The sequence below is a fragment of the Canis lupus genome, chromosome 6 (genome assembly GCF_048164855.1).
Source record: "Canis lupus baileyi chromosome 6, mCanLup2.hap1, whole genome shotgun sequence".
NCBI classification, from domain to species: domain Eukaryota; kingdom Metazoa; phylum Chordata; class Mammalia; order Carnivora; family Canidae; genus Canis; species Canis lupus.
The window spans coordinates 60113114-60137869 of NC_132843.1; the positions used below are offsets into that span (position 1 = coordinate 60113114).

At 37.2% G+C, this 24756-nt stretch overlaps 1 protein-coding gene across 13 annotated transcripts in view; it reads left to right on the forward strand.

The window, feature by feature from the left end:
* The window catches only part of RASAL2 (RAS protein activator like 2), a 347482-nt gene that overhangs the window by 264394 nt on the left and 58332 nt on the right, over positions 1 to 24756 (forward strand). For all 13 annotated transcript variants that reach the window (XM_072830776.1, XM_072830777.1, XM_072830778.1 and 10 more), the window contains one exon: positions 22151 to 22260. In XM_072830776.1, the coding sequence (XP_072686877.1) occupies positions 22151 to 22260 (110 nt within the window). The remainder of the gene's footprint in view (positions 1 to 22150; positions 22261 to 24756) is intronic.

The window sequence follows — 24756 nt, forward strand, 5'->3', positions numbered from 1 at the left end:
TCTTTACCTTAATTCCAGTTGCAACTCTTTGTGGGTTGTGTCCCTCATTAGACATTATGTAAGTATCTTGTCTTTGTTAACTACTTCAGTGCCCAACACAGTACTTTGCACACAGTAAGCACTCAACAAAAAATTGTTAAATGGATAAGATATGCATGAATTATTGAATGACCAGAATGAAGTGAGTATCTCGCATTTACTCTCTTGGTATTACTGATGGTATCTCACTCTAGTGGATTACTAAACCATTTAATAATCACTAGGCAATCATTTGGAGTAAATGAGTGTACCTGTGCAGAAAAGTTACATTTTTTCTTCAGCCTAGAGATTTTAATATGTATTTGGAATTCGGGGCTATGGTATTTTATGTATATAGTATATATATGCTGTCGCTACTTACATTGTGAAGTGAAACTAGATAGAATTTTTTATTTAATGATTTGTTTCTGTGGATATTTCTTTGAGTCTTTTAGGTGCCATACAAATGTATAAGTTCACAATGTTTTTGCAGATTTGAGTTTTGACTATTAGCTTCTTCAAGAACCATTTTAGTCATTTGAATAGTTTTAGCCTCTTTTTAAAGATGCTATTTTTCTTTCTTTTCTTTTTTTTTAGTATCTTGTTAGACCTTTTACATTTGTCATATTTGTGTTTTCCTCTAATTAAAACATCCATTATATGTCTTATACATTGTTAAAACTAGATTCAAATGATATTATGGGGGTGATTAGGAAGGAATGAGTAAACTAATGAAAGTTATCCAGGTACTTAAATTTAATTCAGAAAGGGAAAATGATCACGCCTTGTAATTGTATATATTTCGTTCACATTGCCTGAGTTTTTGAAACATGCTTCTTTCTTTAATGTTCTATTTATAAAGTGACTATTGATATTTATGATTTTTATATCACTTCTCCTTAGACGATGCCATTAATTTGGCTTTGGCTAAAAGAAAGCTGCTTGTGTTCCGGGCCAGGTGCTTGGCTTAGTGTTCTCATTTCCATAACACAATGGTCTGAGTTGGCCTTCCATGTAAATGTAACACAATGCAGTCGCAGCTGCTTCGTTTGTATTAGCTTTGAGCTTGGCTCTGAAAGAATTCAGGCACTAAAATATATGCCAAGACAACCAGAAAGCATAGTTGAACTAAGGCAGTAGCTGACTATTCCTTTGTAACCCTTCTCGTTCCTGTCACAGTGACACCTGAGCATTCCCAATCAGATATATAGTAGATAGAAAAGACTGTCAAAAGATGAAAATTTTGCATAGTTTTTAGAAGAGGTAAAGCTTTGGAAGAATAAATGTAGACTAAGTTAAATTTTTATGTAAAAAGAAATATTACACCCTTTCTTAAGTATTGAGATGTGAGGCTCAGTTGGGTATTGGTCTCTGTTTTGAATAGAATCCTCAATGAGAGCAATAAGATCCTCAATAAGATTTTTGTTTTTCCAACTTAAACAAAGAGACAAAGTTTCATAACCACTTGGTAAAGATCAAATACCACTGGTTTTGACAATAATCATATTTGATTATTGGTATTATACCAATAATGGTTTTCAGTGGTTTTCAACTCTGGCTATACCTAAATATTACCTAAGGAACGTCCCCCAAAACAAACACACATACAAGACTAATAATGCCTGGGCTCTACCTCAAACCGGTTAAATCAAAATCTCTAGACTAGAACCCAGTATTCTGTATTTTTAAAAAACCTTCCCAGGTGATTCTAATACGTACCCAGGGTTGAGAGCTATTTGTCCAAATGATTTGTTAGTATATTTGGAACCCATTTTAGTCCCATGTCTTCCCTGCAGACATCACTGCTTTCTTTTGTACCTTCAAGTCTGGCATAAGAAACTAATAAGCGATATTTTTTTCTGTGGCCTGTCATAGCTCACAAATGCTGCATTGTATATTAGTTGTCCTTCCAAGTGTTTGACACCGTCAGTTCAGATGACAAGTCTACATTTACAAAATACTTTATTGTGGCATAGTGACCTTTGATGAGCCTAAGAATCTAGTTTTAGGCGTGAAATAATCAATTTGAATTTATAGCATCCAAGGTGCAATACCATTTTAATTTTTGTATTCCTCATTGCATTTGCATTCCTGGACACTAAGTTCTATCCTCTGCTACTTAACGATTCTATATCCAACTTTTCTTCTCTTTACTGACCATCTGTGTAGAGTTAAAGTCAAAAGTAGGATCACCCTGCAGTGGTACTTCTTTTTAATAGAGAGTGTATTTATATTCATGTATGTATGAATATATATGAATTATATTCATATTATATGTCTATCAAAATAGTACTACCAGAGTAAAAATAATATAATAAACATAAGAATGTCAGAAAAGGAAAATTATAGTCTGAAGATGTTAAATATTAACTATACCTTTAAATCATTTTGTAATCAGAAGAGGTGTAATTTTTAAGTTTTTAAATAATAAATATCCTAGGAAATATAAAATTTGAAGCAGAGAAAAAAGGAATAAGGTTAGATACAACCCCTTAAGAGAGGTAGAAAGGAGATAACAAATACCTGGAAGAAAAGAGAACAGGCATGGCAGGGAATATTGCCCAGGTTCTCAATTTGAAAGAATAAAAGAATGAGGGAAACTCTCCTCGATTTATAGTTATTCATAAAATAGGTTTGCAGTAGTGCTGACTAGTGAAGATGCCAGTGGTATCTTGCCCAGGAGAAGAGGGCTATTTCAGAGAGAGAATGAGAGGAACTCACATAGCTCATTCTTATGGATAGTATACTATAAGCCCCTCTTCCTCAAAGCAAAGATATTTTTCTTCTGCTTTAATGGGGAGTGGAGGCTTAACACCTTTCATTTTACAATTAGAAATAAATGTTTTGAAGGGCTAATGCCCACTAAAGGAAATGTAACTAACCTCTAAGCACAGCTCTAAGCACACCTCTAAGCATGATATCAGATGCTTTCCTCTTTCACAGAAGTTAAGAAGCTAGAGATATGGAAATGAAACTTTGCCAACTTCTCAATTTTGCTAGTGTTAGCTGAACAGGAAGGTATTTTTGTACATCTCAGCTATACCTATACTCAGCAGGTTACGAGCATTGCTGGTAAATAATAACACTTTGAATGCCTTCCTATTATCAGGCCCATTAATTCTATAACCAAGGCCAGGACCATTCCACAGGATTTTTAAATGTTTGTTTCATATTAAGCACCTACTAATTTCATGTTAAAAGAACTTCATTCCTAGGTTATTATTTGATTATAATATCACTACAAAATTTTTTGTCAGACTGTTGTAGCTATTAAAAGAAAGGCTCCAAAAGGATTTGAATCGATACATCTTCAAAGAAGATAAACAAATGGCCAATACGCACATGAAAAGATGCTCAGCATCATTTGTCATTAGGGAAATGCAGATCAAAACCACAGTGAGATACCACTTCATACATACTAGAATGACTATGATCAAAGAGAGAACACAGTAAGTGTTGACAAGGATGTGGAAAAATTAGAACCCTCCTATATTGCTGAAGGGAATTTAAAATGGCACGGTCACTTTGTAAACAGTTTGACAGTTCCTCAAAATTAAACATAGACTTACCATATGACCTAGTAATTCTACTTCTAAGTATATATACGAGAAAATTGAAAACACATGTTTATACAAAATCTTGTGCGTGAATGTTCATGGGAGCATTATCTGTAACAGCCAAAAAGTGGACACAACCCAAAGTCTATCAACTAAAGAAGGATGGATATACAAAATGTGGTGTCTCTATTGTTCATCCATAAAAAGGAGTGAAGTACTGACACGCTACAACATGGTAGACCCTTACAAACAATATGCTAAGTGAATGAAACCAGAAACAACAGGCCATATATTGTATGATTCTGTTATTATGAAATGTCCAGAATAGGCAAATCCACAGAGAGAGAAACTACATTAATGGTTGCCAAGGGTTGAGGAGAGAATGTGACTGCTAATTTGTATGGGATACCTTTGGGGGGTGATGAAAATATTCTGGAATTAGACTGTGGTGACTGTTATACAACGTTTTGAATAGACAACAACCACTAACATGTACACTTTAAAAAAGTGAGTTTGAAAAAAAAAGTGAGTTTGGTGATGCATGAATTATATTTCAATAAAACTGTTTAGAAAATTTAGGAAAAAAGCATAGACAGTATCTGAATGCTTCTTAATACTGATTACAAGTTAAAATGATAATATTTTTGTTATATTGGATTAAATGAAATATATTTTGGGGAGGAAAAAAGACAACAAAATGCATTTCGTTATATATTGGCTACTTATTTTCTATAAGTTTTTTTTAGACACTCATTAGTGATACTTTGCATATTTGCATTTTTATGCAAACTACCATAATTTTGCCTGCTATAAGGAAGCTTATATAGCTTCATACATTTTTACTCAAGAATATAGAAATAGGAAGCATGACATTTAGTTTTAAAAGAAAAAAAATTATAGCATATGTGAATAATTTTTAATTTTTGCACATTTTTACATCTTAAGAGTTATTCATACCTTATATAGTACACTTTATATATAATCTCTTCCATAAATTGAGTTGTCTATTAAATAAACTGACTTTTTTCATTTTGTATATAGTCCACCTTTGCCTCCATATTCTTACATGTGATGTTTTAGATGTGGCCTTATTTAATGGATTAATGCTGAGATCTTCATACTAGAAGGACCTTTTCCATGACATTTTATATAGCAATGAAATTTATGATCAACAAAGCAGAAAAGAGAAAGCGATGTTTTGTTGGAGAATCTTCTTCTAAACAGTCTTCTGTGTTCTACTAACACTTAGTTCTGCTGTCTGATCGTAATGTAAATCCAGCTTGCCCCAAACTATGTTCACTTATGTCTTTCCCCCAAACCATTTCCCCCCTGAATTTCTGTGTAGTATTACAGATTTCTTCAGTTCCCAGAACAGTAGTATTTTCTTTCCTCCCAAATTCAGTTACCAGATCGTCTCTTCTCCTCTCTTCAAATTCATCCATTCCACTGCTCGCCAGCCCTGCTACCATTTACCTCAATGGCCAGTGCTTGTTTTCTTCCCCTGAACCACTTACCAGGACCTGCTTCATGAGCATGAGACCAGTCCAGTGCACAGGCCCTACATTCAGAAGGACCCTATGGATGGAATTTAACATTCTGTGGTTTTCATCCTAAGATTCTTATCGACCCACCTTTGGATTTGTCTTCTGTGAGTGAGGTCCAGTGGGACAGTGGAGTGTGTGCTGGGACTCAGAGCCAAGGCCTGGCTCAGCCTCCTGTTGCCTCCCTGGGATGGACTCCATACTGCCACTTCCCCACCCCCAGAATCCCAACCAGCCTCTCCCATCTGCCTCACCCAGCCCCTAGCTGTCACTCTCTGACCCTGGCATAGGCCTTTGTACAAGCATAAAAAAAGATAGAGGTTAGCCTGCACACCCTGTGACATCCCGAGGCAGTACTTGGCAGAGCTATCCTTGCTCCTCCTTGTCAGTTTAACTGGTGTCTGGCAGTTAGCCAAAGGCCACCACTCAGTTGGGGCAAGCCTCTTTCCCATCCCTAAGCTAGATACCTAGTGAATTGCAGAGTCAGCCGTGGGAAGGAAAGAAGCCTGGCTCAACTTCCCTACCCTGGGCCTGGGCCTGGCACATGGGTTTACTGGCTGAAGAAGGGCAACCTAGCAACCAGTGGGGCCACCCATATACTGAGTTGTGGGCAGGGGCCCTGGGCATCTGTGAAGGTCTGCACTTGCCCTGGTACCTGAGGGAGCATGACACTAAATAGCAAATGAAAAACACCAGAGCAGGGCAGCCCAGGTGGCTCAGTGGTTTAGCGCCGCCTTCGGCCCGGGGTGTGATCCTGGAGACCCAGCATCGAGTGCCCCTTTGGGTTCCCTGTGTGGAGCCTGCTCCTCCCTCTGCCTGTGTCTCTGCCTCTCTCTCTCTCTCTCTCTCTGTGTGTGTGTTCTCATGAATAAATAAAATCTTAAAAAGAAAGAGAAAGAAAGAAAGAAAGAAAGAAAGAAAGAAAGAAAGAAAGAAAGAAAGAAAGAAAGAAAGAAAGAAAGAAAGAAAGAAGAAAAACACCAGAGCAGATGGAGAGAGAGACAGCCCAAGAAAAGGAAGTTTGCAATTTTAGTACTTTTTAATTTAATTTTATTTATTTATTCATGATAGACACAGAGAGAGAGAGAGAGAGAGAGAGAGAGAGAGGCAGAGACACAGGCAGAGGGAGCAGGCCCCATGCAGGGAGCCCAACGTGGGACTGGATCCCGGGTCCCCAGGACCAGGCCCTCGGCTGAAGGTGGCGCTAAACCACTGAGCCACCGGGGCTGCCCGATTTTAGTACTTTAATGGTCCTGAGTTCCTGCCTTTAGAACAATGGCCCTTGTATTTTGCACTGAGCCCCTCAAAATATGTAGGCAGTTCCATCTCGTACAGTGGAGACTTTAACTTATCTCCTAGCCTCCAGCACCTCTGTCCCCACGTTAGCCTTTGCACTGTTGCTTTAACCCTGATCATTACTTGACTCTCCCTTGCTCAGGGTTATGTAGTAGTTCTCTATGGTCTTGTGCCCATGGACATGACCAAATTATATACATTTTATTTGGCTTGCACAGTGAGTTCTTTGCACTCTCCTCTTTCTCTTCCTTCTTTCTTCTTCTCATTTAAATGTTTCCAGACAGAGCTAGCTTTTCCATCAAAAAGCATCAGTTACCTGCTGAAATCTTTTGAGTTTGACTCATATTTTATAGGATGATAAAAACCAAAGTTCACTTGGCTCAGAGAACCTTTCATTGTCAAATTTTTGGCTGCCCTTCCAGTTCTGTTTCATAATAGCCAATATCCCCATTCCCACCCACAGATCTCTCAGCCTCCAAACTTAGAGGGTGCTCCACCTTAGTGCTCCATATTTACCAAACTTAAGAGTTCCCCAAACAAGTTTTCTCAGGTATCTTTGCACATTTCTGCCTAAAAAGGCCACCTTCTATGCTTCCTAAAAGTATTCTCATCCTTTAAAATTCAGTTCCAGTGTCTCACTACCTCTTCTAGGCAACATTATTAGCCTTGACCTTCTCTATCTTTCCATAGAGGTGTGCATTTATTGGTTATAGTACTTACTGTAGGGTCATCATTTGCATGGTTGCCTTCCCTGGTATGTAATATTCTAGGTGGCGGTCTCCAGAATAGGATGTATGTATCTCAGAGGAAGATCAGGATTGTATCTTACTAATCCTAGAATTCCAGGTTTGACCTTTTCTTTTTCTTGACCTGTTTATGAAAATTCACTCATGATTACCCAGAGTATGCCCATTGCAAAGATATTAACCTCTTAAGCCGGAACATCTCCATCTTAGTTGATGGTTTAAAATTAATCAGTGTTGTGCAATGTTTTTTTTTAAGGGTCTGCATTAATCTCTTAAGTAAAATAGAATTAAAGGAGGAATGTAGTGAGTAGAAGGAAATGATTTTCTATGGAAGTCCTGTGAGATTAATGATAGAGTAATTCATGGGGACTATCTTAGTTGGCTTCTTACTCAAGGAGTAATTGGATGTATAGGAATGTGGTCTGCTCTCAGCTTTTTGAAAGTTAAATGAGAAAAAGATAATCGCTCTAGCAGAAGTGAAGGTCAAAACCTGATGCTCTGTCCTTAAGCTAACTGGGCCCCATATCTTATGCAGTCAATGAGACCATTGTCACTCAAGAGCTCTTCTCCATTAAAATCAGGTGCTCACAGTTGGAAAAGGCTCTGCACTCTTCCAACCATATGATCTACAGCCTGTGTTACCTGCTTTTGAATTTTGCCAGAGTATCAGTACAAAGATTTTATATTATTAGCATTTAGGAGCTTGTACATAAAAACAGGCAAAGGAGTGATAAGAGCTGTATTTTTTTTTTTTTTAAGAGCTGTATTTTTTAAATGTATGTTCAGGTAGTGTCTCACATGTGTGACCAAGAGCAAATTGTTTGACCTACTCTAAAGCCTATGATGCCTCTTTTATGCTAATGAAATACTATACAGATATTTTAAGATCCTTGGAGATTTGGAAGGGGGGAGGTACTATATACTAAGGATCAATATGTTAATATTTGGGGCCTAAATTTATGATGAAAAAAAAATACTTCCAGCATTAGAAACAGTACAGTTAGGAAATAGCCTTTAGAAGTATACCTAATAAAATCCTTTCCATGATGTGTTTCTCCTTCACTTCCCCATTTTCTATATTTTTTTAAAAAGTCATCCTGATAGATATTAGTAAAGAATAATTATATTGTTTTATTTGTATCTTTTGCTTACCACCATTTCCATAATAATGAGTTTTAGGTGCATTTTGTTTCACCAGAGGCAGTAAGAATTTTATTTTTTTAAATTACTACTAGGCTCTAAAGCCACCCCCCTCCCCCAATCTGTGATGCTTTTATTCTTAGAGTCCTAGAAATGAGAGATGGAAAACTTCAATTAAATTCATCTAGTCCATCTCCCCTGACAATGAAAAAGTGTCTCTCACATTATATTATCTGATGCTTTTTCGGGCTTCCCTGATAACCTCTGGGACATTGTCCAATAGACTAATAGACCTCACTTCGGGAGAATGTTCTCTTTCTTAGTTTTGACCCATCATTTCTCATTATTTTATCCCTTAAAGCCATTTTTCTTATATTCGTATTCTGTGAACTTAAGATCAGTAGTCTCTGCCAGTCACAAGAAAATCAACATATATCTCATTAGCAGGAACTGAGGTGGTCTACAGAAGTGAATATTCCAGATACTAAACTTTTCCCCTTTAAACACAGATTTAGCTTAACTTTAATAATTTTAAGGAGTTTTCCCCCTTGAATGTATTAGATATTTTCACTACTTTTCTTGAATGTATTGGACTTTTCTTAATAATTCAGGTTAATCATTAGCATTCTGCAAGTATATTATTAAGTAATCTACTGTATGCTAAGCATTGAAGAAATACAAAGATGAATTCAGTAATGTTTGCCTTCAGGAGTTAAGTCTCAGCAGGGTATATAAAATAGGAGTTAAGACTCAGTAGGAGATATGGCATAGGAATAGAACTAATCTTTGGTCAAGACAGAGGAAAACAGTAATATAAACAAAAGAGTTTAGATAATCACAGGCGAGAGACTATATAACTCCTATTAGAGAAATCAGGAATAGTTTCCTGAGGAGTTGGCATTTGAAACAAATAGTGTAGGGACAAGTGAGTAGTGGCCATTTTGGAAAAAAAAGATAAAATGAGATGTGTATTTCACACCTCACATAAGGGTGAACTCCAAATGGATTAGAGATCTAAATGTAAAGGGATCCCTGGGTGGCGCAGCGGTTTGGCGTCTGCCTTTGGCCCAGGGCGCGGTCCTGGAGACCCGGGATCGAATCCCACATCGGGCTCCCGGTGCATGGAGCCTGCTTCTCCCTCTGCCTGTATCTCTGCCTCTCTCTCTCTCTCTCTCTCTCTCTCTCTCTCTGTGATTATCATAAACAAATAAAAATTAAAAAAAAAAATAAATGTAAAATAAAAAATAAACCATACAAGTACTACAAGGAAGCATCGATAGCCTTAATGTAGGAAAAAACTTTCCGTAATGGTTACTGACAAGCCAGAGGCAAGAATGTTTTTAAAAATTGTGTGGTGGGGCAGCCCGGGTGGCTCAGTGGTTTGGCGCTGCCTTCAGCCCGGGGCATCATCGAGTCCCAAGTTGGACTCCTTGCATGGAGCCTGCTTCTCCCTCTGCCTGTGTCTCTGCCATTCTCTCTCTCTCTCTCTCAATCTCATGAATAAATAAAAAAATATTTTAAAAAATTGTGTGGTGGAGTGCCTGGGTGACTCAGTCGGCTGAGTTTCAGTTTGGGGTTGTGGGATCAGCCCCACATCAGGTTCATACTCTGTGCGGAGTCTGCTAGGGATTCTCTCTCTTTCCCCCTCCCTCTGCTGCTTCCCCGACTCACGCACGCACATGCGTGTGCACACTTTCTCTCTCCAGCCTGTAAAATAACTCTTTTTAAAAAATTATGTGGCAAAAAAAACATCATAACAAAGTTAAAGACAATCAGCTGAGAGAAAACATTCACAACATATGAAGGACCATTAAAATTTGAGGGACAAATGACCAAAACCCAATAGAAAAACTGGGGAAAAGTTTGAATAGTAGTTTCCAAATGCTATAAAAATTGTCCTAAACAGATAGAAAGAATGTTCAAACCCACTTATAATCAGAGAAATGCAAGTTAGAACAATATTTTGATACTATCTCACCTTTTAGACTAGCAAAAACTATATAGTATGACAAATATTGTTGGTGAGGTCATAGGAAACAGACAGTCTCATACATTGCTGATGGGAATACAAACTAGTACAATCCTTCTAGAGGAGATTTCGGCACAGCTACCTACATGCTTACCATTTGACCCAGCAATCTCACTTCTAACCGTGTACCCTGCAGGTGTACCTCCAGCAGTATGAAAATACAGATGCACAAGATATTCTTTGCAGCACTGTTTATAAATTGCAAAATATTGGGAACAATCTAAATGCCCACTTGTAAGAAAATAATTATATAAACTATGTGTGGAAGAAAGGTAGAATAATGGCCCCCAAGATGTCCACATCTTACACAGAATCTGTAAATATGCTATTTTACATGGCAAAAGAGACTTTTGCAGAAGGGATTAAGGCTAAAGACCTTGAGGTGAGAAGAGTACCATCGATTATCTAGGTGGGTTCAATCTAATCACAAGGCCTTAAAACAGAACCTTTCAGAAAGATGTGACATTGCTAGCCTTGAAGATAGAGGAAGGGAATCATAAACCAAGAAGTGTGGGTGGCTTTTGGAGATGGAAGAGGCTCGAAACAGATTCTCTCCTATGGCCTTTAGAAAGGAATATAGCCCTACAGACACCTTGATTTTAGCCAGGTGAGACCTATGGACTTTTGACCCACAGAACTGTAAGATAACAAGATTTGTACTGTTTGAGCCACCTTATTGTGGTAATTTGTTATTGTGGCAATAGAAAATTAATATGGTGGAAAAACTGGTGAAATTAGAATTGGATCTGTAATTTGTTGGTATGCTACCCTATGTTAATTTTCTCATTTTCATAATTTTACTATGGTTATGTAAGATGTTAACATTAAGGGAAGCTGTGCAAGAGAAAACTCTCCACTATTTTTCTGAATTTTCTGTAAAATCTAAAATTACATAGAAAGGAAAAAAACAGGGATTCCTTCTCAAGTTCCCTCCACCACTCCATCTCTCATCTCATCTTATCCTTTTAAAAAGTTGCCATGTCTCCATGCTATTTGTTTGTGAATTTCCAATGAAGCTTTTAATTCTGTGACTCCCAAACCATATGTCCACGTAAAGACTTGTTCACACATTTTTTTTTTTGAGCAGATTTATTCCTAAGATCCAAACTGGAAACAACCCAAATGTCCATCAGTTGCCAAATGGGTAAACATATTTTGGTATATCCATATGTGGAATCAAAAGGAATGGTGGACTACTGATACATGCAATAGCATGGATCAATTCCCAAAGCAGTGTGCTAAGTGATAAAAGACTCCATTCTGCATAATTCTATTTCTATAACAGTATGTAAAAGATAAAACTGTAGGGACAAAGCAGGTTAGTGGTTACTAGGGGCTGAGGTAGGAGGAGTGGATTGACTGTAAAGTGGCATAAAGGAATGTTTGGGTGATAGAAATCCGTATCTCAGCAGTAGCATATATACTTGTTAACACTCATCAGACTGTAAACCTAAATATAGTGAATTTTCCTTTCATAAATTATACCTCAATAGACTCAATGTTTTTTTAAAAAAAAGATACATTTATAACATATAAAAGTTGAAAGTAAAAGGTTTGAAAAAATTTAACAGGAAGGTAATAACCAAAAAAAATCTGATATAACAATGTTCTATCAAATGAAAATGAATCTCTAAAGACAAAGAATATTCTGGGGGGGGGGGGTAGATTCCTGGGTGGCTAAGTGGTTTGGCGCCTGCCTTAGGCCCAGGGCATGGTCCTGGAGCCCCGGGATCGAGTCCCACATTGGGCTCCCTGCACGGAGCCTGCTTCTCCCTCTGCCTCTCTCTCTCTCTCACTCTCTCTCTCTCTTTCTTTCTCTGTGTCTCTCATGAATAAATAAATAAAATCTTAAAAAAAAAAAGAATATTCTTAGGGGTAGAAAAGGTATTTGCCCTCCCAAACAAATCTTAATATATCAGTATGTCATACATATCATAATAATTTTAATAGCATGTATATATAATACATATACATATTTTACTTTTATACTTTAATATCTAATAATATATCAATTATTATTAGTAAGTTCGATAATGTGAGTTCGATCTGATTAATGGATATGTGGTTAATGTATTAATGTATGTGCTTTTATATGTTTTAAAGTTTCATAATGTTTTACTTTGTTAAATAAAAGGGAATCATGAGATGTTTGTCAAAAATGCAGATCACTGCTCAACACCCAAAGATTCTGATTCATCAGCTCTGAGCTAGAAAAACAATCGTAATTTATTATAGGACCTTTTCTTTTTCCCTTTGATGCTTTAATTTGCAAAACAAAAACAAAAACAAACAAAAATCCCCACTAGGGGGGATGTTACCCACAATGAAACTGCTTGTTAACTAGAGAGCACTTTGCAACGATTTCTTTTGTTGTTATCCTTGTTACCTAGAGTTTCCCTTTGTATTTGGACTTCCCAAACTGGAAGATAAACTAAGGAAATGAAATATGATGACTGCAAAGTGGAGTTTAACATTTTCAGTTACCCTTCCTTTTCCTTCTTTCTTGTTAATTGTCCACAACTGAATTCTAGTGAACATTTTCAGAACATCTGTAAGTTCCTAAAGTATATTAAAAGATAAGGAAAGGAATCATTTATATAGGACATCACCCTTCTCATAACTGCAATCCATAATTCCATGAACTGCTAAAACACACAAATACACAGAAATGAGTCTACTAATTAGGGGAAAACTTAAGAAGCCAGGATGAGAACAATTCTCACCTGGGTCCTTTCTAGTAGACAAGGTAGCATTTTCTTATTGTGAGGCATGTAATATTTTAAGGAACTGCTCGTAAAGTTACTTAAATCATCTGGATTTCCTTAATCCCTGGTGCAGCCTTTGATAAGAAAAAGTCTCACACTGGATGGCAGCAGGCTTGGGTTGCAGATCATGGTGTTTTTGTGTAAAAGGTGATGACATGCTTTTCTGTCTCCACTCCCCCCCCCCACCCCCACCCCGTCTTAAGGGACCAGAGGCAGCCCAAGGACAAGGGCAAGTCGGCGGCTCTCGTTACCATCATGGAGGCTTCTGAGAGTGGTTGCATAGCAGCAGTTTTATTTCAGTTACCAGACATGCCCTGATAGCCAAGTTCAGTCTTCGGGGGTTACTCTGGTTTGTAGGTGGAGAACAACTTTTATTGCTCTCTTAACATATACCAAGCTCCAGAAAAAGGCAACATTTGGCTTTTCCTTTCCCTGGCAGTTGCTAAATTTAAGCCTTATTTTGACAGAAAAGAGGGAGTACCAACTAATTAAAGTAAGTCCTTTTAGTTGTATCATTTGCTATATGACAATGGAGTTGCTTAAATGATAAGCTCTCTACTGTTTTTCAGAACAGTAGCTGGTAGCAACAGTATTTCCAAGGAGTATTGGATGAGGTAGGATTTGTTATGAGGGTTTTGTTAGTGTCTTTTTAGATGAGGTTGGTGTCAGAAGGAGGAAATCAGTTTATTTATAGTCTTTTCCTTTGTTTCTATTGATGCTATTGGATTTTTAAGTCAGCTCATGGGAGTATCATTCACATAAGACATAGTTATAGCTTGATGTGAAAGCAGTATATTCCTCTCAATATCCATCTCTTTGTAAATTTTATATTTGAATTTTTTTTTCTGACAGTGACCACTGAATCAGTGGTCATATAAAAGTAATTTCAATATAAAAGTAATTTCAATAGAGTTTTTATTTTACTTCAGTTTAATTATATAGATAGGAGGCTTAGGGGCAAATTTTTCTGTCACATGTCACTTTAGTGGGTGTTTTGGGTTTTTCCCCCTCATATTTTCGAATTGTCATAGTGCATTTCTTTCTTTTTTGTGGTATATAATTCTGTAATAAGAGATGTGTAGAAGTTAAGTGCAGCACACATGGAGAAAATGTGTTATATTATAGGGCCTAGAAGTATTTTGAAGAGAAATGAGAACATGGGGAATCGGTGTAGTATAGTGGTTAAAAAGCAAAGGTTCCAGAGTCCGGCTGCCTGGGCATAAAGTTACACTCTGCCACTTAGCAGCTGTGTGACTTGGGAAAAGTCAGACATGTTCTATCCCAGCTGTTGACAGGTGATCTACTGTTGATTTTAAAAATGAACTGTTCACATAGTGCATATTCTTGCTCAAAACCATATTAAATCAGTACACATTTCTACTCTTTAGCTATAAGTTATTTCTCTCAGAAAAGCAAATGCTTTCTCATTTGTGACTACTTTGGATGGTCTTGTCTCTCACTTTTGCTTTCTTTAGAAATCAGAGTAAAAGGTAAAGTCCTCACAATGGCATGCAGGATCTGTCCACTCACCCCACTGCTGAGACATTTCCCACAACCCTTCCCATTGCTTTCTCCACTCCAGCCACACTGACCTCTTGGCTCTTTCTGAAACATACCAGGAGTTCTTCTACCTAAAGCCTTTGCCCAGCCCATTCGTGTTGCCTGGAATGCTTTTCCCTTCTGATATCTGCAGGCTAACTCACCTCCTTCAAGTCTTTAGTCAGTGTAATATTTCTCCAAAAGGCCTATCATGATGACCATTTTATATTCTCAGCTCTTTACATGACCCTATTTTTCTATAGCACTTGTCTTTTACTAATTTATTGTGTTCTTTGTGTATTGTCTGTCTCCTACTAGTATATGAAACTTAATGAAGGCAAAGATATGTGTTTGTTTTGTTCACTGATACATGTCAAGTGCCTCAAGTATCTGGCCAATAAAGGGTGCTCAATAAATACATGAATGAATGAACTTTTTTTTTTTTTTTAGGTACTTTCAATATCCTGGGTTTAAATTCTGACTCCTCATTTCCCAACTGGGTTACCTGAAGCAAGTTGCTGAATACTTATTTTGTAGCATTGTTGCATCAATTAAACAGTATTGCATATTGGAAAGCTCCTAGCCAGTGCTTCATATCCAGAAAACCTTCAGTAAATTCAGTCAGTCAACAAATGTTAATCGAGTACTTATGATGTACCAAGTATTCCTGTAGGTACTAGCATATATCACTGAACAAAAGAGCCAAAAATCCCTGCTATTTGTGGAACTTATTTCTTCCCTTCCTTTGATGTGGTTGTTTCTAAGGGGAAAAACTGTGATTCTGCCTCATCTATTCAGTGGTCTCTCACCCGAAATTCACATTCACTTAATACTTACAGGGACCCATTTTTCCATTATTTTAAAAGTACTTTTCCATTCAGTTAATTTATTCTTTGGAATGGCCCCAGGAAGACGATTTTTTATTCCTCATTTTACAGGTGGGAAATCTGAAACTTGGAAATTAGGACTTGTCCAGGGTCATTCAATAGGAGAAATTGGAGCCAGGATTTGAAGCCACACATTCTGATTCAGAGTTGCCTGCTCTTTCTACACTACAACAATGGCTTTTATTCATTTCACAGTCCATTTTATTTCCGTCCTACAGACATTTATTGAGCCCCTACAAAATGCCTGATACCAGACCTGCCCTGGGAAGTTAAAGGTTGCTTCATCCCTGCCCTGAATTCAGAGTTTAGAGGGAAGGCTGTTGGCACATAAGTGGGCATGCAGCATGCTGAATGTAAGACTGACTGTATTTACTTGGAATACTTGGAAGCACAGAGGAGGGCCACCTCATCTAGAGCAAGGTGTAGGTCATGTCAAAAAACATGCTAGAAGAGATCATGCCTCAGCTGAGTCTCAAAGGATGACTTAGCCAGGGAAAAGGAAGGGAATATGAACAGCAGCAGAGATGCATGGTGAACATAGAGAATGTCAGGCTTTCAGAGTTGCTAGAGAGTAAAGTGTACAGCAGGGAATGGCCAGGAATCAGACTAGAATATTTAGTAGGTACCAAATGATACCGTATCTTTCAGGAAGAACTCTTACCAGGCCCCCTCTCTTAGGTACTTTTATATTAGTTATCCATCCTTGGTCCAGTAATCTATAGTCAAGGCAGAAGAATTGCTTGGTGCAAAGGATTGTGATCTCTTCATAAGGAATTGCTCAGAAGAAGCAGGGCAAGTGGGCATGCCATACACTGTGAGGGGGTAATGTTACTGAGAAACTGGCTCACTGCATAGTTGGTCTGGGACAGAGACATAGCAGAAGCTAAGACTTGCTTGGATATAATGAGTTTTTAGTGGCATCATCTGTTTAGTTATGTGGGAGGAGACCACATGGCTAAATAGACTGATGCCAGAGCAACCTTTATAGCCTGAGCTAAACAGTATTCTCAGGTGAGAACCATGTTTCAATTTTATCAAGGAAATAAAAGCAGAATTTTGTTGTGGATTCTACCACCTCTATGAAATATTACTACTCTGGGCTATCTTAAACTTTCCCTTATCTGTATTCCCAGAACAACCATAGTTTCACATAGATATTGAGTGCTTACTAAAGTTTAGACACTGTGGTAGATGTTAAAATAGAATAAAACATTATATCTTACATCTTCCCTCAAAAGTTTAAGGGCCAATGGGAGCAATAAGTATGCATTAATAAGTGGGCAACCACCTTCCCAACCTTATTTTTTGCTACTTCTAATTATATATCAGCCATACTACATCTACTTAAGGGATGCCCAGTGTATTCTTATCTCCATGACATTCTCAAGCTGTGCTCCATACAATACCTCTGCTCCTCAGCACCCCCAAACCCAAATCCTGTCTACCCATTGGGACCTAGCATATTCATTCCACTTCTGCCATAGAACTTCCTCTTATTTCTCCAGATGATGTAACCTCATCTTTCTCTGAAATCCTGAAATTTGTATGTACCTTTCTAAAATAATACCACATTATCAATCTGAGATGCACATTTTTTTCACATTTTAACATCCCTTTAAGTTACTCTTTTAAGATAACTCTGCCATCAATATTCTCAAAAAGATACAGGATGATATTTTGTGGAAAAATATGTACAGCAACTACTCCAAGTCAAAAAGTAGTTCAGAAGAAAGAAGTATTAGGAATACCTTAACCATATTTTCTTTTTATGTAATCACGATATATGACAAAACCTGCCTAAGTAAGTCTATAAAACTTTTTTAATACAAAATAAAAATGTTAAGTGATAAAGCATTGTGCTATAGTTTTATTGGCAGCTTTTTTCATAGTGTACATAAAATAATAGTATTATTTACAATCAGTGGTGTCCTAGAGTCAACGAAAAATGATATTTTGTGGTTAAATATGCCATACATTAAGACCACTTACCTCCCTGATTGTGTCATATATACTTATAATTAGTCTCCATATCCCATATTAAACTATAAGCTCCTTGGGGGCAGAGTTTGTGTTTGTTTTATCTTTGATTCTCTTGCAATACCTGATGCTTTACAACAAATAGACATAAAACAAATATTTATAAAATAAATGGATTAAAATAAGAAAGTATTATTTAGGGATGCCTGGGTGGCTCAGCGGTTTGGTGCCTGCCTTCAGCCCAGGGTGTGATCCTGGAGACCCGGGATCCAGTCCCACGTCAGGCTCCCTGCATGGAGCCTGCTTCTCTCTCTCTGCCTGTGTCTCTGCCTCTCTGTATCTTTCATTAATAAATAAATAAATAAATAAATAAATAAATAAATAATCTTTTTTTTAAAAAAAGTATTATATAGTAAGAGCCACAAAAAGTGGCTATATGAGTGAACATCCACCAGTACATTCTGTTAACTGTGTTTTTTTTGAAATACATTTATATATGGTATATGAGCAAGTCCTTGGGCCAAATCTCAACTTAAGCCAGTGGTTTTTGAACCAACCATAAACAATCCTAATAGAATTCTATAAACTTATGTCTGGTTTGCTAACTACATTTGTGAGCAAATGTGGTGACTCATCCTGATTGAATCATAATAAGTAGTAAATAAAGCCTTTGCCTTGGAGAACAAATGGCAGTGACTTTCCCTAGCAATGCTAAAATTGTACAGGAGACCAGACAAATGCCTGTCTCTAAGAAATACAGTACTTTAGGGGAGCCCGGTTGACTCAGTTGGTAGAACATTACAACTCTTGATCTCGGGATTGTAGGTTCAAGTCCCACATTGGGTATAGAGATTACTTAAAAATAAAATCTTGGGGCAGCTGGGTGGCTCAGTTGGTTACGCTTCTGTCTTTGGCTCAGGTCAGGATCTCTGGGTCCTGGGATTAAGCCCTATATTGGGGTTCCTGCTTAGTAAGGGGTCTGCCTCTCCTTCTCTCTACCCTTCCTGCCCACTGCTCATGCTCTCTCTCTCTTAAATAAGTAAATAAAATCTTAAAAAATAAAATAAAACCATAAAATCTTTAAAAAAAAAAAGGAAATGTGGGTATTATACTAACTAAAATAAGTCAGTCAAAGAAAGACAAATACCATATGATTTCACTCATTTGTAGAATTTAAGAAATAAAACAGATGAACACAGGGCAAGGGAAGGAAAAATAAGATAAAAGCAGAAAGGTAGGCAAACCGTAAGAGACTCTTAACTCTAGGAAACAAGTAGTGTTGCTGGAGGGGAGGTGGGTTGGGGGATGGAGTAACTGAGGAATTGGGCACTAAGGAGGGCACATGATATACACATGATCAGAGCACTGAGTGTTGTATACAACTAGTGAATCACTAAATTCTACCCCTGAAAGTAATAACACACTATATGTTAACTAAGTTGAACTTAAAATAAAAAATTTAAAAAATAGAAACAAAAAGAAATGTAGTACTTTAAAAAAAAAAAAAAAAAGAAGTTTTGTTTTCTTCTCTCCAGTCAGTTTCTATGCACCTATAATAAAAACAGCCTAGGGAATTATGTCTGTGGTATTTTCTAGGATTTTTAGCTTTATTCTTTGGGCTACAGAAATAAGGTCTTTTTTTTTTTTTTAAGTCATCTAAATAGTTTTACTTCTGATTCAAATAAGTTTGTTTCCATTTTTCCAAATGGAGAGAGCAATGCCTGTGTGTTTGCAAAATACTTGGCATGGGTAAGCACACTGTGACAGTCTACATTAGTGTTCACCAGATATTCCCAGTTTTCTTTCTGGATACATGATACAATTGTATACCCTTTTCCCATGGAATTTAGGTGTGATCATGTGATTTTGTCCAGTGAGATGAGACAAGAAATGACATGAAGCTTTAAGAACTAGTACATAACTTGCCACATTTCCTTTCTCCTGCTGAAGCAACTAATAGATGCACAGAGGAGGAGCCTCCTTTGGCCTAAGTCCCTGAGTGAGAGTAGCATAGGGCCAAGCCCCCATCTCCCTTAGTTGATCTGCTCACAGATAGATATGTACTAAGATGGTGAGATAAATATAACCCAGTGTATCTTGATTAATATAGTCTTCACCCAGAACAGTGGGCTTTGGTGATTAGTAAAAGAATATAAAAGATTTGACATGCTGATCTTGACTCAGCATTTCTTTTTCTTCTTTATGGAAATGTTTATTGTATGTAGCTTTTACAAGATAATATTTATCTCAAGATGATTAGAAGGTCATTTTCTCAGCATCAAAATACTTTGAATTTTAACTTTTTCTAAGACATTTTGTATATTTACGTAAGCTGCCCTTTCATCTGCCAACAGTAGAATTGTTACTTGAAAGCAGTGGCCATCATCATTCATGTATGCATTTATTCCATTATTCTACACACTTTTATTGGGTGCTCATTGTTTACCAGGTGCAAAGACTAGGAAATGTTTATAGGAACTTTAGGTAGTTTGATGGAGGTGGTAGGAGGCAAGCAGAGGCCAAAAACTATAAACTACTTTGTTCTGAAATCTAGATGTTCAGTGGTTTCATAAATGATTATCTATTTTGGGATAGTTTAGCTACATTTATTTTTTTAAATAAATTAATTTTTTATTGGTGTTCAATTTACCAACATACAGAATAACACCCAGGGCTCATCCCGTCAAGTGCCCCCCTCATGCCCGTCACCCATTCACTCCCACCCCCCACCCTCCTCCCCTTCCACCACCCCTAGTTCGTTTTCCAGAGTTAGGAGTCTTTATGTTCTGTCTCCCTTTCTGATATTTCCCACACATTTCTTCTCCTTTCCCTTATATTCCCTTTCACTATTATTTATATTCCCTAAATGAATGAGAACATATAATGTTTGTCCTTCTCCGATTGACTTACTTCACTCAGCATAATACCCTCCAGTTCCATCCACGTCCAAGCAAATGGTGGGTATTTGTCGCTTCTAATGGCTGAGTAATATTCCATTGTATACATAAACCACAGCTTCTTTATCCATTCATCTTTCGATGGACACCGAGGCTCCTTCCACAGTTTGGCTATCGTGGCCATTGCTGCTATAAACATCGGGGTGCAGGTGTCCCGGCGTTTCATTGCATCTGTATCTTTGGGGTAAATCCCCAACAGTGCAATTGCTGGGTCGTAGGGCAGGTATATTTTTAACTGTTTGAGGAACCTCCACACAGTTTTCCAGAGTGGCTGCACCAGTTCACATTCCCACCAACAGTGTAAGAGGGTTCCCTTTTCTCCGCATCCTCTCCAACATTTGTGGTTTCCTGCCTTGTTAATTTTCCCCATTCTCACTGGTGTGAGGTGGTATCTCATTGTGGTTTTGATTTGTATTTCCCTGATGGCAAGTGATGCGGAGCATTTTCTCATGTGCGTGTTGGCCATGTCTATGTCTTCCTCTGTGAGATTTCTCTTCATGTCTTTTGCCCATTTCATGATTGGATTGTTTCTTTGGTGTTGAGTTTAATAAGTTCTTTATAGATCTTGGAAACTAGCCCTTTATCTGATCTGTCATTTGCAAATATCTTCTCCCGTTCTGTAGGTTGTCTTTGAGTTTTGTTGACTCTTCACAACTTTTGCTGTGCAAAAGCTTCTTATCTTGATGAAGTCCCAATAGTTCATTTTTGCTTTTGTTTCTTATGCCTTCGTGGATGTATCTTGCAAGAAGTTACTGTGGCTGAGTTCAAAAAGGGTGTTGCCTGTGTTCTCCTCTAGGATTTTGATGGAATCTTGTCTCACATTTAGATCTTTCATCCATTTTGAGTTTATCTTTGTGTATGGTGCAAGAGAGTGGTCTAGTTTCATTCTTCTGCATGTGGATGTCCAATTTTCCCAGCACCATTTATTGAAGAGACTGTCTTTCTTCCAATAGATAGTCTTTCCTCCTTTATCGAATATTAGTTGCCCATAAAGTTCAGGGTCCACTTCTGGGTTCTCTATTCTGTTCCATTGATCTATGTGTCTGTTTTTGTGCCAGTACCACACTGTCTTGTAGTTTAGCTACATTTAAAACAAGTTTACAAATAACATACCCAAGGTGACAAAGACCAAACTTTAACACTTTTGAGACTACCAACACATTACCTTATACTAGTTACGTAATTCTTTTTTTTTTTTGGTTTGAGAGGTTTTGCTGGGGGTGGGGGGGTAGTTCTTAGAATAAAACTTCTCTTATTTAAGAAATAAGTGTTATCAAAAAGTTTAATTATACCAGTTATCCTAGAAGAAAAAAATTTTTCATCACATTAACAGGTGGTTTCAAGCAACTGTTATTTATAAATTTTTTTAAAAGATTTTATTTATTTATTCATGAGAGACACAGAGAGAGAAAGGGAAAGACACAGGCAGAGGGAGAAGCAGGCCCCATGCAGGGAACCTGATGTGGGATTTGATCTGGGGACCATGAGATCATTCCCTGAGCTGAAGGCAGACGCCCAACCACTGAGCCACCCAGGTGTCCCATTATTTATCAATTAAAACATTAAAAGCTGGATTCTTTTTCTGGTATTCATTATAAAAATTGTAGTATTTTTTTCAGAGGTAGTACAGAAGAGTAAGGAGACATCAAGGTGCTCTTTTGGTTTTCTCTCCCGTCACCTTCTGCCTTTTCATCCTAGGGGTTCTTCAGCAAGCGCCTGAAAGGCTCCATCAAGAGGACCAAAAGCCAATCAAAGCTTGACAGAAACACGAGCTTTCGGCTACCATCCCTTCGTAATGCAGATGACAGGTAGGAAGTTAACTTGCTTAAAACAGGAGGCGGTTTTGGTTTTGTTTTTGTTTTAAACAGGGAAAGCAAGTCTTCAGTGGGTTTTGATAAGGCATTTTTGGTCATCTCTAACTTTGTATCAGTGATTATTGGAAAGATCCAATACTAAATTCACTTTTTTTTGTCTTGCTGGTATTGAGGCAAGGTACAGAGTATTGGCTCAGATGCCCTGGCAGTTTAAGAATCCTATAATATTGGAAAGTAAGAACTAATTTAAGTCCTGTTTCTATCGAATTAAATTCTAATGGTCACAGATGTATCTTTCTGTTGTAGAAGGACTATAGAATGATGATGACAATAGCAAACATGTTTTGAGCACTACACTAGGTGCTCTATATACATTACCTTGTTTAATGTTTATAGTAACCCTATAAGATAAATATTATTATCACCACTTTGTAGATGAAGAATCCAAGGCACAGAGAGATTAAACAATCTTGCCCAAGATCATACAGCTTAGTAAATAGCAAAAATGGTATTGGAACTTGAGCAATTTGGCTTAAGTCCATGCAGTTCACAGCTACATAGTTCTCTGTTGTACAGCATGTGGAATCAGCTGTATTGGTTTGCAGTCACATCTAGAAGACATGTATGAAAAGCAAGATTTTGATTATTAGGGCTGTCAGCTTGCATACCCGCCAGATGCATAGCTCATTAAGGAGAGTAACCTAAAATTGTTGGATGTGTGCTAGAACACATTTTTAATGCTTCATATTTCCACATTGGTCAAAATTTAGGAAATGGCACTTGCTGTTTTCTGACACATTGCTGCCATCACTAGCGTTTACTGAGTGCTTTCTATTTGCCAACTATTTTTAAGGTAGTCTTTCATGTAATACAACTCTAGATACTGTTATTACCCTCATTTTGCAGATGAGGAACTAAGATAAAAGAAATTGAGAAGCTTGCCCAAGGTCACACAGCTAGTAGGTAGTAGAGCTTGGATTTGAACTCCTGTCTGCCTTTCATATTTGATACTCTTATTTATCCTGGATTTTTTTTTCTTTCAAAGTTCATTATTTTTAGCTATCTATGTAACAAACAGAGATTACAGTCTCTGTAATGGCAGATTATAGATTTGCCAGGCAGAGAATTACTCTCCTTTTTTGTAGATTAAGTAACTTGTCTCCCATACTTAGTTGATGAGAAACAGTATACTGCTTTATCAGCGATTCTTATCCTTGAACCACTTTAGAGGTGCTCTGTGAAATTTGCAAGTCAGTCCAATTTGCTGTGTAGTCATATCGTTAATTATCTCTTTTATACCTCTTTGTTTTAATCATAAAAAAGCTGATTTTTTTCATATATTTTCCTTATATTCCTATTATTCTACAATTTTCATCATTCTAAGAATTAAAAGCATTTTATAAATAAGTCAATAAAATGTAATGATACATTTTTTCAGAATATTGGTTTTTAAGAATTAGGATATTGTACAACTACTGAAACACTCCAACTTTCTTAAACTGTGCATCATCATGTATATGTTTGAGTGACAGGGAAATATTTTTTATAGGTGTACTTTATTTTTTAAACTTGCACTAAATATCACTTTCATAATTTCAAAATGCTCCCTCCTATTCCATTTTGCTTTAGGTAGCCTAAAGGAATGCTTAGATTGAACTACCAAGAGGTTGTATTCTCCTGGAGTCTCCTATATTGCTTTTATATAGCTAGTGTACTTTTAGTCTTTTCAGTGACCTAAATTTAGTATATGTGCCTTCCATGCAGTTCTGCTTCAATCAGTAGTAGTATATTTGTGTCTCAAATATAGCATAATAAAAAGGTACCAGTAAATCTCAAATATTTATATTTTTCAAATCCATTTGAATTATAGAAGTTTCCTATACAGAAAATTTTCAGGGCAGCCCCGGTGGCACAGCGGTTTAGCGCTGCCTGCAGCCCAAGGTGTGATCCTGGAGACCGGGGATCGAGTCCCACATCAGGCTCCTTGCATGGAGCCTGCTTCTCCCTCTGCCTGTGTCTCTGCATCTCTCTCTCTCTCTCTCTCTGTCTCTCATGAAAAAATAAATAAAATCTTTAAAAAAAAAATTTTTTTTTCAAAAACTATTCTTCCCATAAATGGATATACTCACTAGAGTTTGGATGTATTATATTTGTTTGGTTATTTTTTCTCCAGGTTTGTCTAGCCAATGATCTACTAGCCATAAACTCTGCTATAAAGCTGTGGTGGAATTTGGTACTGGTGTTGCTTTTTGGGTCAATTTATAATGATCCTTAAACTCAGAATTTCCTTTATGAAATTGTGGGGGCACAGGCATAAGAAGTGAAGTTTTGCCAATTAATATTTCTAAAAAACCAAATTTCTTGATGTACAGTAACATCTATGATGTGTGATGGTTAGATACACACCAGAAAGCTATGTGCTACAAAGGAATGAGGAGAACTAAAAACATGGCCCCAACCTCAGGAGAGTCCAACAAAAGAAGTTAATGT